Raw genomic sequence first — 10,513 nt, 5'->3', positions numbered from 1 at the left:
CAGAGCTGGCTGGTTCTTGGGACAAACAGTGGGCCTGGGTGGGAGGTCAGGGATGGCCCCGCAGGACTTTTGTGTGGGTGAGCTAGCCTGGCGCCCTCCTACCTTGGCAATGCCTTCCTGAAGCCCTTCCTCTCACGAGCCCCACGCTTATATTCGGGCAATTACGGGCGCTTTGGTCGCGCGGCTGCCACTGGGCATGCCCAGTCCCGGGTCACGTGATGTCTGTCATGGCCGCCTCCGTGGCCCGGGGAGGCGTGAGTGCTGGGCTGCTGCTGCGGGCGGCCAGGGGAGCCTGGTGGAGCCGGCCCGGAGGCAGTTGGGGGTCTGGGGAGGCGGCGGCGCCAGCGACAGCCAGAGGATTCCGAGCGACAGGTACCTGGGGCGCCTCGGGGGCTAGCGTTCATCCGTCGGACCCCCGCAAGGCGCCGCGGGGCCGCTCACCGAACCGTGTTTTTCAGCTTCGCACCCGGCGGGGGAGGAGGAAGCTGGCGGCCCCGAGCGGCCCGGGGACGTGTGAGTGTAGGGGGACAAGACCCCCATTCTTTATCCCATGAGGTTCCTCCGGTTCCCACCTTGCCCTGCAGCCTCATCTCTGTCCCCTTCTACGTCGTCCTATTCCCCTGACCGTCAAGCCCCCCCCCCCCCCAACCGTAGGTTCCACCTGGCCACCGCGTCCATCATCAAGTTTGGCATCTGCACCTCCATCTGTCCCCAGGGTGAACGTGGTGTTCGTAGACCGGTCAGGCCAACGGATTCCGGTGAGCGGCAGAGTGGGGGACAATGTTCTCCACTTGGCCCAGCGCCACGGAGTGGACCTGGAAGGTGGGAGCCCTGCACAGGGAATTGGGGAGGGCCTTATTCATTGTTTAAAAAGACCCGCAAATCAGAAAGGGTTCTCCATTACTTAACCCTCCTGTGGCTTGCCATCAAACATGGTTAAAATCCAGATTCCTCACCAATGTCTCTGACCAGCTCTAAACCTCTTCACTCACTCAGCAGTTATTTGCTGAGCATTTGTTAGAGGTTATTTACACCACTGCCCTCCAGGAGCTTGTATTCTCTTCCTCCTCCTTCTCTCTAGTCTAGACACACTGGCTTTCTTGCTGTTCCTCAAACAAAAAACCAAGTTCGTTCCTGCCTCGGGGCTTTTGCACTTGCTGCTCCAGACATCTGAAGTACTTTCCCACCAGATCTTCTGGCTCTCCATCTCATCCTTCAGGTCTCAATGTAAATGTCACCTTTCTGACAATCTCATCCCTTCATCCCAGTTAACGTCCCCATCCCCAGTCACACCAGGTTCTCAGTGTGCTTTATTGCCTCCGTAGCGCTTCTCATTGCTTTCTTTCCATTTTGTCGTCTGTCCTCAGAATGAGACCAGAAACCCTCTTTGCCACTTATCGGTGGCCTGTCATGGTATTTAGATGCAGCAAGTATTAAATCAGTGTCTGTTGAGTGAAAGATAATAATAGCAGACATTACCTTAAGCGTGTTAAATAGCTATTGACTTGATAAAATCTTCGTAACGCTGCATAATAGGGGGGATTATCTCATTTTTTAGGTGAAAAAACTGAGCCCCAGGTTAAGTTGACACAGTCCAAGGTCAAGTAAGTGGCAAAACTAGATGCAAAGCCAGTTTATTTTAGCTGCTAATCTGTGCTGCTCTTCTGTGCATATTGAGTACCTACTGTGTGCCAGGCAACAGTGTACAAAACAGATAAGGCCCCTGTTGTTTCACACCAGTTTCAACCTAACAGGGACAATGATCTCACGAGTAGACATGTAATTATATCATGAGCAGCTGGAGAGGGTGGTCTGAAACAAAAATATACAGGGTTACTGGTTGGGTGAATATAATACAGAGCCTAAAGTATTGAATCATTACAGGGGGCGGAGATATTGGGGGGGGGCTGGGCATGGCAGGCCTACTTCAAGTTCTGTTCTGGGATCCAGTCACCAGGAGACCAGGACAGAGATTGGAACATGAGTTTTCGAGGCAAGTGGCCTATGGTCAAGTTTTGCCTGTTACCAGCTGTATGACCCTGAGCCAGGGTCCTTAACATCTCTGGACCTCTGTTTCCTCCTCTATAATATGGGGTAATTTAGTTACTATGGGTTACTATGGAGAATTACACAGATCTCGTAAGTAGTGCTTAATCCCTGGCATGTGGTTAGTGCGCAGTGACTAGTTGGGACTGTTACGTTAGATAATCTCTCTCTCATGGGGTGAGGATGCTAATGAGGTGGGAAACAGGGCTGAGGAAGAGATCCCTGGGGACTACCTGGAGCTTCAAGGCCCAGACATTTTCTCCCCAGGAAATGGGGAGGGTGAGCTAAGCCACCAGGTCCCCCAGGGAGCTTCTTCCGGGTCAGGAGGCTGCCTTGCAGCTTCATTGTCATCATCCAACATGTCTGGAAGAGAGAGAATTCTGTCCCGTTCACATAGAACATGCGTCTCTTGAGCATCCACAGCATGCCAGCCTCAGTGCCAAGTACACAGAGAGGAGGCCAGGTTGACGGAGCACAGGTAAACCCACAGATGAAGGCGGTAACTTTAGACTGTGGTAAATGCCGTGCAGAAATTAGAGTCCTCAAGGCCAGGGGGAAGGATAAGAAATCGGAGGTGGGGGAACTGGAAGACAGTGGAGTTGAGTCCCTGAAGCCAAGAAGGATCTAACCACGGAAAAAGTAGGGAGAAGAGCATTTCAGGGCAAGGGTACAGCGAGTGCAGAGGTCCTGTGGTGGGGGACGAGGTTGGCATGTTGGAGTTGAGCAGAGGGGCCAGTGTGGCTGATGTGGAATGAGGGAGAGATCGGGAGGATCTTAAGGATTGGTTTTATTCTGGCTGTGAAAACCCTTTGGAGGGGTGCCTGGGTGGCTCAGTCAGTTAAGCGTCTGACTCTTGGTTTCGGTTCAGGTCATGGTCTCACGGTTGGGGGGTTCAAGCCCCAAATCGGGCTCCGTGCTGACAGTGAGGGGCCTGCTTGGTATTCTCTCTCTCTCAAAATAAACTTTAACGTTTATTTATTTCAGAGAGAGAGAGAAACAGCGTGAGCAGGGAAGGGCAGAGAGAGAGGGAAACACAGAATCCGAAGCACGCTCCAAGCTCTGAGCTGTCAGCATAGAGCCCGACTCGGGCCTCAAACTCATGAACCGTGAGATCATGGCTTGAGCTGAAGCTGGATGCTTAACTGACTGAACCACCCAGACGCCCCACTCAAAGTAAACTTAGAAACAGAAAACGAAAGAAAGAAAACCCTTTGGAAGGTTTTAGGCCAGGAAGGACATTATCCTGAAGCACAGTTCTCAGTGATCAATACAAACGTTGGGAATGTGTCCGGGGAAAAGCAGGAAACCCCAGTTTCTGCGTCTTGCAACCCTGATATTCTGATCTCTTCTCCTGCCACACTAGGTGTGGAGTGAGCTGGTCCCATCTTTAGGAGCAACGGAGAGATGGGAACACCCTTGCCTGGTGCGGCGAGAGGGTCCCAGCCAGGGCTTACAGGCTATGAGGACCCTGCCTGAGTTTTCACCTCTCAGCTACACTGAAGTCAAGTTCATGTTCCTTCATGGTTCCATGCACGTAGGCCACTGGGGAGTCCTTGGGAGACAGGACACCCTGGACGTCCCTTTGCAGGCCTATCCACAGTTCGGGAACGGCTAGCTGAGCGAATGACGGAGGGGGGGGGGGGCCACACGGTGCGTGTGCAGAGGACGGAGAGAGGAGGGGCGTCTGGCGAAACAAACGGCCTCTCCTCCCTCATGCCTTCGACCGAACGGCACCTGCCTGACCGTGTCCCTCACCGGCACGTCCCCACTTGTTGCCCCCAGGGGCCTGTGAAGCTTCCCTGGCGTGCTCCACCTGCCATGTGTACGTGAGCGAGGACCACCTGGACCTCCTGCCTCCTCCTGATGAGCGGTGAGCAGGCGGCCCCTCCCGGGCCTGCGCGGCAGGGCCCGGCCGCTGAGTCCGCGCCCCTGCTGCCCAGAGGCCCACCCGGGCGGCGGTGGAAGGCCGCCCCAGCTTCTCGCCCCCTCGCGGCTGCTGGCGGCGGCGCTGCCCCCTGACCATCCCCCCTGGATTTGGGCAGCCTGCTCCTGCCCGCCCTTTGGGGCCCCCGCCAGCCAGTCACCGTGCCCGCCGCTGACAGCTGTTCTCCTTGCTCCAGGGAGGACGACATGCTGGACATGGCCCCCCTTCTTCAGGAGAACTCCCGGCTGGGCTGCCAAATCGTGCTGACTCCCGAGCTGGAAGGGGCCGAATTCACCTTGCCGAAGATCACCAGGAACTTCTACGTGGACGGCCATGTCCCCAAGCCCCACTGACGTGGGCAGCCGTCGTGGCCCTCGGGGCCAGGACTGGAAGAATAGCCAAGCTGCCCGCCCAGCCCAGAGCGTGGACAGGCCCGAGAGAGATGTTGGGAGCAGCCAGAAGCCCAAAGCCCCTGCTTCAGATCCCATGTCCAGGCTCTGGTTGGGGGATGGGGTGGGGGGTGGGAGGGGCACCAGCCCCTGCCCGGGAGCCTCCCCCAAACTCAGGAGAATCAGTGTGTGGATAGGGTGGAATCTGACTGGAATGACAATAAAACTGTCTCACAGACCTCAGCATCTTGAGTGTCCTCGGGGGCGGGCAGGCCTGGCGTCTATGGCTGCATCTTCTTTACCTGGACCCCCAACTCTGCCCTCTCATAGCAGCGATGGGGCCGCGGGGGTGGGGGACCACCGAGGCGGAGACCTGGAACCTCCCCGGGGGAGAGGGCGTGGGGGCCTGAGCACACGTGGATCGGCGTGGCAAGGCCCCGCCCCCACCGCCGCGGAGGGATTCGGAGGGGCCCGGGCCGACCCGGCGGGGTGCGAAGTCCACCTGAGCTGGGTGGCCAGAGTGGCACCGAGGCTGGCCCGCGGCGCTGGGAACCGGGTGCCGAGCATCGCCTGCTAGAGGCGCCCGACCCCGCTGGCCCCGCCCAGGTGGGGCTCATTGCACCCTCTGCAGAGGCGCCCCCACCAGGCGCGTCCTGCTCCCCTCAGGTGGGGCTCATCGAGTGGGCCCAGGGTGGGCGGGGCCGGGCGCGATCGGGGCGGGGGAGGTGGGGCTGGGCCGGGGCGCGATGGAGGGCCGGCCTGTCCCAGACTTCTCCAAGCTCCAGGAGCTGCTGGCGCCGCCGTGTCTGGACCCTAAGGCGTCCCGGGCGCCCCCTCTTCAGCAGGCACCAAGGACCCCAGGATGCCCCAGACCCAATGGCAGGTGCGTGAAGGAGCGGCCCCTTCCCCAAACCTGGCCCAGTGGTCAAAGGGTCAGGACCGCTGGTTCCTGGGGTTATCCAGGGGTCACGGTGTTAGTTACTGGTGCTTAAAAAAGAAGAAGTTCTGGTCCCCAGGGAGAGTTGGGGTCATATGGGGGTCAGAGGCCACGCAATCCCCTTAGCCCATGTCTCTGAAGACTGCACAGGTGCTGCCCACACTGTCCCTTGTCCCCAGGTCCTTCTGGCCTGCACGCCAGGACTCCGTCACTGCCCTGCGTTTTCTCCAAGAAACAGCAGAGGGGCTGGTCCAGCGCCCTGCCCAGGACACCCAAACCCTGGGTGCCTGCCGGGAGCTGAAGGCCTTGGAGTCTCTGGGACCTTCGCCTCTGGCAAGGGATGCCGAGAACATGCTGACCCCAATCAGCCAGCAGTGCTGCAGCTCCAGGCCCCCAGAGGCTCCCCCAGCCCCCTCAGCCCTACCCCAGAGGAGGCCCCGGAAGCAGTCAAAGCCCCACCGGGGCGCTGAGAGAGTGGATCCCCGGTTTGAGGGGGTGACCCTGAAGTTTCAAATAAAGCCGGATTCCAGCCTCCAGATCCTAGCCAGCTACAGGTAGGGGCTGGCCCAGAGGAGGGCGCCCTTTTTGCAAGTTATAGTGATAATGGTGGGGGCAGGGACCTCCAGGCATCTGCTCATGGACGCCCACGCCAGCCCTACAGTTGCGAAGGGCTCATCTCTGAGCGAGACCTCGGGCTGGTGCCGGTCCCAGCCCTGCTGCTCTGATCCAGCAACGTTCTGGTCTGAGCGCAGGTCCCTTTTTTTTTTTTTTCCAATGTATTCATTTTTGAGAGAGAGCACAAAAGCGGGGAAGGGGCAGAGAGGGAGAGGGAGACGCGGAATCCAAAGCAGGCTCCAGGCTCTGAGCCATCAGCACAGAGCCCAGCATGGGGCACGAACTCGTGAACCGTGAGACTGTGACCCGAGCCGAAGTCGGTGAGCATCGGTCACTGGCTTTATGAGATGGGCCCGACCATCCTGAGGGCCGCCCCTACTGTTACTTTTTTCAATAATGTTAATGACTGCCATTTGTCAGGAACAACAATAAGAGGTAACAGGCAGCACTTGATGTGTATGGGCTCATTGAAGGCTCGTGAATCCCATTTTACAGATCTGGAAACTGAGGTGCAGAGGGTGAGATCACTTGTCCAGAGTCACGAGGTGGGGACTTGGGAGAAATAGGATCTCAAACTGGCAGGCTGGCCCCAGGCTTCCTCCCTCTTCATATGATAATCACCATTATTATTGCTAACGAGGGGCAAGGTCAGGCCTTTCAGACATCAGAAGCCTCCCCGGGGGATGCCTGAACCCCGGACAGTGAATCATCTTCATCATCGAGGGGCGCTGCCCTGGACGAGATGCAGATCCCCCAGTGCTAACTCCTGTCTATTCTCCAGCCTGACCTGCACTAGCCGCTCCCAGGGTCCCTCCACAGGCCCTGCAGGGGGCCCTGAGGCCAACTCAGGAGGCGGCGAGGCCCTGGGTGAGTCCCAGAGACTTGACAGCTATAAATATTTGTGGGGGGGAGGCAATTTCCCATCGTCTCTGTCTTTCTTCCCGTCCTGCTTCCCCATTTAGACCCATCCAGAAGGAGTCATGGTGCACCTCCCTCCACTCGAGCTGAGTCACCCCCACCCCCGGTTTCCTCCTCTGTTTAGCTTTGCCATCTGTCTCCCTTCCTGGCTTTCCCTCTGCTTTAGATCTGGTAATACCCAGGGCTGGCCCGGAGCCGGGTGGGGCCCTCGTCGAGACTCCAACAACATGCCCCACCTGCGCGGGCCTCCTGAGCCCAGACTCTTGGCCTCTGCCCCTTACCCTGACCTCTGCCCCTTCAGGGCCCCGGTGCTGTGCTTCCTGTAGGACCCAGAGGACCCCACTCTGGAGAGATGCTGAAGATGGGACCCCGCTCTGCAATGCGTGTGGTATCAGGTCCTCAGAACGGAGGAGGAGTTTGGATGCTTAGCCAGTGTGGGGTGCCGGGAAGGGAAACACCCTCGGGGAAAGTGGTTCCCTTGAGGCAGTTTCTGGGCCCCTGCTGCATCCTCATGTTGGTTTCTTGTACCCCCCACCCCAGGTACAAAAAATATGGCACCCGCTGCTCCAGCTGCTGGCTGGTGCCCAGGAAGAGCGTCCAGCCCAAGAAGTTATGTGGCAGATGTGGGGTGTCCCTGGGCCCCCACCAAGGCCCGGCTCAGGAAGGGTAAGCCCTTCCTCACCTAGCTGAGCCCATCCGGACTCAGTTTCTCCAGGGAGGAGATGGGCAGGAGCCCTCCTGGGAGGAGTGGGGAAACAGCTGGAGTCTTTGGGGGTCTAGCCTTCCTCCTCTCTCTGCCCCCTCCCCTACAGGGATCCCAGGTGGAAGACCCAGGCCTCCGGCTCCAGAGCCCCTGTCTCAGGGGGCCACTGTGCCCCATCTTGGCCCCTGGTCCAATCCGGCTTGGCTGAGCCTCTCCTCAGAAAATGTCCTCAGCAGTGACCCTCATATTGTTGACAGCAGTAACAATAAAGAACAAAACGACTCTGAGAAAAGCACCGTGACTCGGGGATCGCGTCTCACGCACGCAGGCACGTGGGGGCAGGTGTTTTCTCACTCGGATTCTGAGGGACACACACAGAGTCGTCTATACGGGCACCAGCCGCCCCACAGGGAATTAGTCACCTTCACCGCAACTCCCCATACAGGGCGACAGCCACCACACGCAGAGACAGACAACAGTAGACAGACACACACATGGGGCGCCTGGCTGGCTCAGCCCATGGAGTGGGCGACTCTTGACCTCGGGGTTGTGGGTTCAAGCCCCACGTTGGGGGTAGAGATTACTTACAAAAATAAGATCTTAAAAAGAGAGAGAGACAGGGGCACCGCCTTGGGTGGCTCAGTCGGTTGAGCGTCTGACTTCGGCTCAGTTCAGGTCACGGTCTCACGGTTTGTGGGTTTGAGCCCCACATCCGGCTTCAGCGCCATAGAAGCCTGCTTCGGATTCTCTGTCTCCCTCTCTCTCTCTCTCTCTGCCCCTCCCCCCGCTCACTCTCTCTCTTTCTCTCTCAAAAATAAACAAACATTAAAAACAAAAAGGCTAGGGGCGCCTGGGTGGCGCAGTCGGTTAAGCGTCCGACTTCAGCCAGGTCACGATCTCGCGGTCCGTGAGTTCGAGCCCCGCATCGGGCTCTGGGCTGATGGCTCAGAGCCTGGAGCCTGTTTCCGATTCTGTGTCTCCCTCTCTCTCTGCCCCTCCCCCGTTCATGCTCTGTCTCTCTCTGTCCCCAAAATAAATAAACGTTGAAAAAAAAAACAAAAACAAAAACAAAAAACAAAAAACAAAAAGGCAAGACAAATACATGAGTGGGGCTGACACACGCCTTCACACACACACAAGACACATGGACAAGCTCACACGTGCTGACACTCACATGAGACAGACCACACACTAGCCAGAAACATGCACTGATACTCACACCTGCTGACACACACACGTGACAACACACAGGAAATACACCTAGATGACACACATTGGCACACGGTGATATCCACACCCTGGGCCCTCTATCTGTCAGCTCTCCCCCTGCCTGCAGAATGTCACCTTCCCATGTCTCGACGCATACCAGTCCCTTCTGTGCCCCGCTGCTCCTCTTTCAAGGTCTCTTTCACCCCATCAAAGTGTGTCCCTAGCCTGAAGCCAAAAGCCACGTGGGAGAGGAGGGCCCTGGACACACAGGACACCCGCGCTCACTGGGAGGATGGGTGGGCTGCAGCCAGGGTGGGGATGTCACCCCCGTGACAGTGAGCGAGACCTGCCTGGCCACATACTCCAGGAAGGTGAAACCCCCTTTGTCTCTCCCGGGTGAGCCCACGGGGAAGGCCTGGGCCCGGGATTCCTCAGCCCTCAGATCCCTGACTCGTTCGGTCTCACTATTCCTCAGCTCAGAACACCCTCCCACCCTGTCTCCCCATAGCCGCTGCCTTCTCATGACTGGGGGGCAGGGCTTAGCCCCGCACCACATATTCAGAGAAGTCTTCCTTGACCACCCAGTCTAAAATAGACACCCCAATCCCATGCTATGTCAGGCTCTAGTTCAGCTCCTCACTGGTCTCCCTCTTAGAACCTACCAGAATTAAAAAAAAAAAAAAAAAAAAAAAAAAAAAGAACATACCAGAATTTTCAAGTCTCTACTACTCTGAGGTTATTTCATTCACATTCATCTCCCCACCTGGACCGTGATTTCAGAGGTGCAAAGCCACATCTGTGTCCCTGACCATGATAGGCCACCCCAGTGCCCAGCATGAAGTTCCTTGGGGATACACGTTGAACACACAGAGGTCTCAGACTGTGTGTGAACTCCCGGCTGTTTTTACTCATTTATTCAGCACTTATGGAGCAACTCCTGTGTGCCAGGCCAGCGGGGACACTATATGGTAAATAGAACAAAGGTCCTCGCTCTAGTGAAGCCAAAATTCTAACGTGACAGTAAACAAATAATTAAATATCTAGTAGAATGGCAAGTAGTGGCTGGTGCTTTATTTAGAGAAAATAATGTAAGGAGATAGGAGTTGGGGGTGCTACCTTAGTGATGGTCCTCTCTGAGGGGGGACAGCCAAGGCCTCTCTGACATCTGTGTAGAGACCTGGGGGTAAGGAACTAGCTGTGGGACTTGAAGATGAAGACAGTCCAGGCAGAGTGAATGGCAAAAGCAAAGGCCCTGTGGCAGGTGGGACCTTGTGGGACTCGGAGGAATGGAGAAGAGGCTGGTGGGAGTGGAGAGAGGTGGTTAAGGGTGTGTGTGACAGTAGGGGCTGCACCATGCTTGTGCCTTTTCTCCTTCTGTACCCTGACTAGGCCTCTAGGCAGCCCCCCAGCCCAACCCCCGTTTCCTGCTCTTACCTTTGCTCGGGAAATGTTTGCCTAGGGCAGCTGATGGAGTGGGAGCTGTCCAGGACTGTTTCCTTCTCTCTGGCTCTGTTCCTGCTTTGGATAGAGGCAGAGACTGCAAGGGTGGGGGGAGGTCCAGCTGTTCTCTCCTTATGCTGCCGGCGGTGAGGGAGGTGGTGCTGTGCGGGGGGGGGGGGGGGAGGGGGGTAGAGGGGGGGCGGGGGGGGGCGGGGCGGGGAGTGCGGTTGCAGCTGATACCGCGTGTCTCTTGTGAGTCGTGATGGGCAGTCAAAAGGCAGGTTAGGGGTAAACTGAGACACCGTGGATGGATACAGGATGGAGAAGGCATT

The 10,513-nt window shown here is 57.3% G+C and overlaps 2 protein-coding genes across 5 annotated transcripts; both read left to right on the top strand.

Annotated features, from left to right (window-relative positions):
- Positions 1 to 36: 36 nt before the first annotated feature.
- FDX2 (ferredoxin 2) lies at positions 37 to 4,598 on the top strand. Of its 4 annotated transcripts, none has more exons than XM_045491859.1 (6): positions 37 to 372; positions 459 to 513; positions 655 to 822; positions 1,082 to 1,227; positions 3,829 to 3,916; positions 4,167 to 4,598. In XM_045491859.1, the coding sequence occupies exons 1-6, from the start codon at positions 219 to 221 to the stop codon at positions 4,321 to 4,323; spliced, it is 768 nt and encodes a 255-aa protein (XP_045347815.1). In that variant the 5' UTR covers positions 37 to 218; the 3' UTR covers positions 4,324 to 4,598. The 4 variants fall into 4 exon arrangements, with proteins under 4 accessions (XP_045347815.1, XP_045347816.1, XP_045347817.1 ...); XM_045491860.1 differs by having other exon boundaries at positions 53 to 372; positions 716 to 822; XM_045491861.1 differs by lacking the exon at positions 1,082 to 1,227 and having other exon boundaries at positions 117 to 372; positions 716 to 822.
- A 507-nt stretch (positions 4,599 to 5,105) lies between these two features.
- Positions 5,106 to 7,582, top strand: ZGLP1 (zinc finger GATA like protein 1). The gene is made up of 5 exons (XM_045491050.1): positions 5,106 to 5,204; positions 5,438 to 5,850; positions 6,693 to 6,778; positions 7,131 to 7,224; positions 7,370 to 7,582. Exons 1-5 carry the CDS (start codon positions 5,106 to 5,108, stop codon positions 7,497 to 7,499), a joined length of 822 nt encoding a protein of 273 aa, XP_045347006.1. The 3' UTR covers positions 7,500 to 7,582.
- The last annotated feature ends 2,931 nt before the right edge of the window (positions 7,583 to 10,513 follow it).

Source organism: Leopardus geoffroyi, chromosome A2, assembly GCF_018350155.1.
Source record: "Leopardus geoffroyi isolate Oge1 chromosome A2, O.geoffroyi_Oge1_pat1.0, whole genome shotgun sequence".
NCBI lineage: Eukaryota > Metazoa > Chordata > Mammalia > Carnivora > Felidae > Leopardus > Leopardus geoffroyi.
The sequence above is the reverse complement of the archived record's forward strand: the minus strand, read 5'-3'. Positions and strand labels throughout refer to the sequence as shown.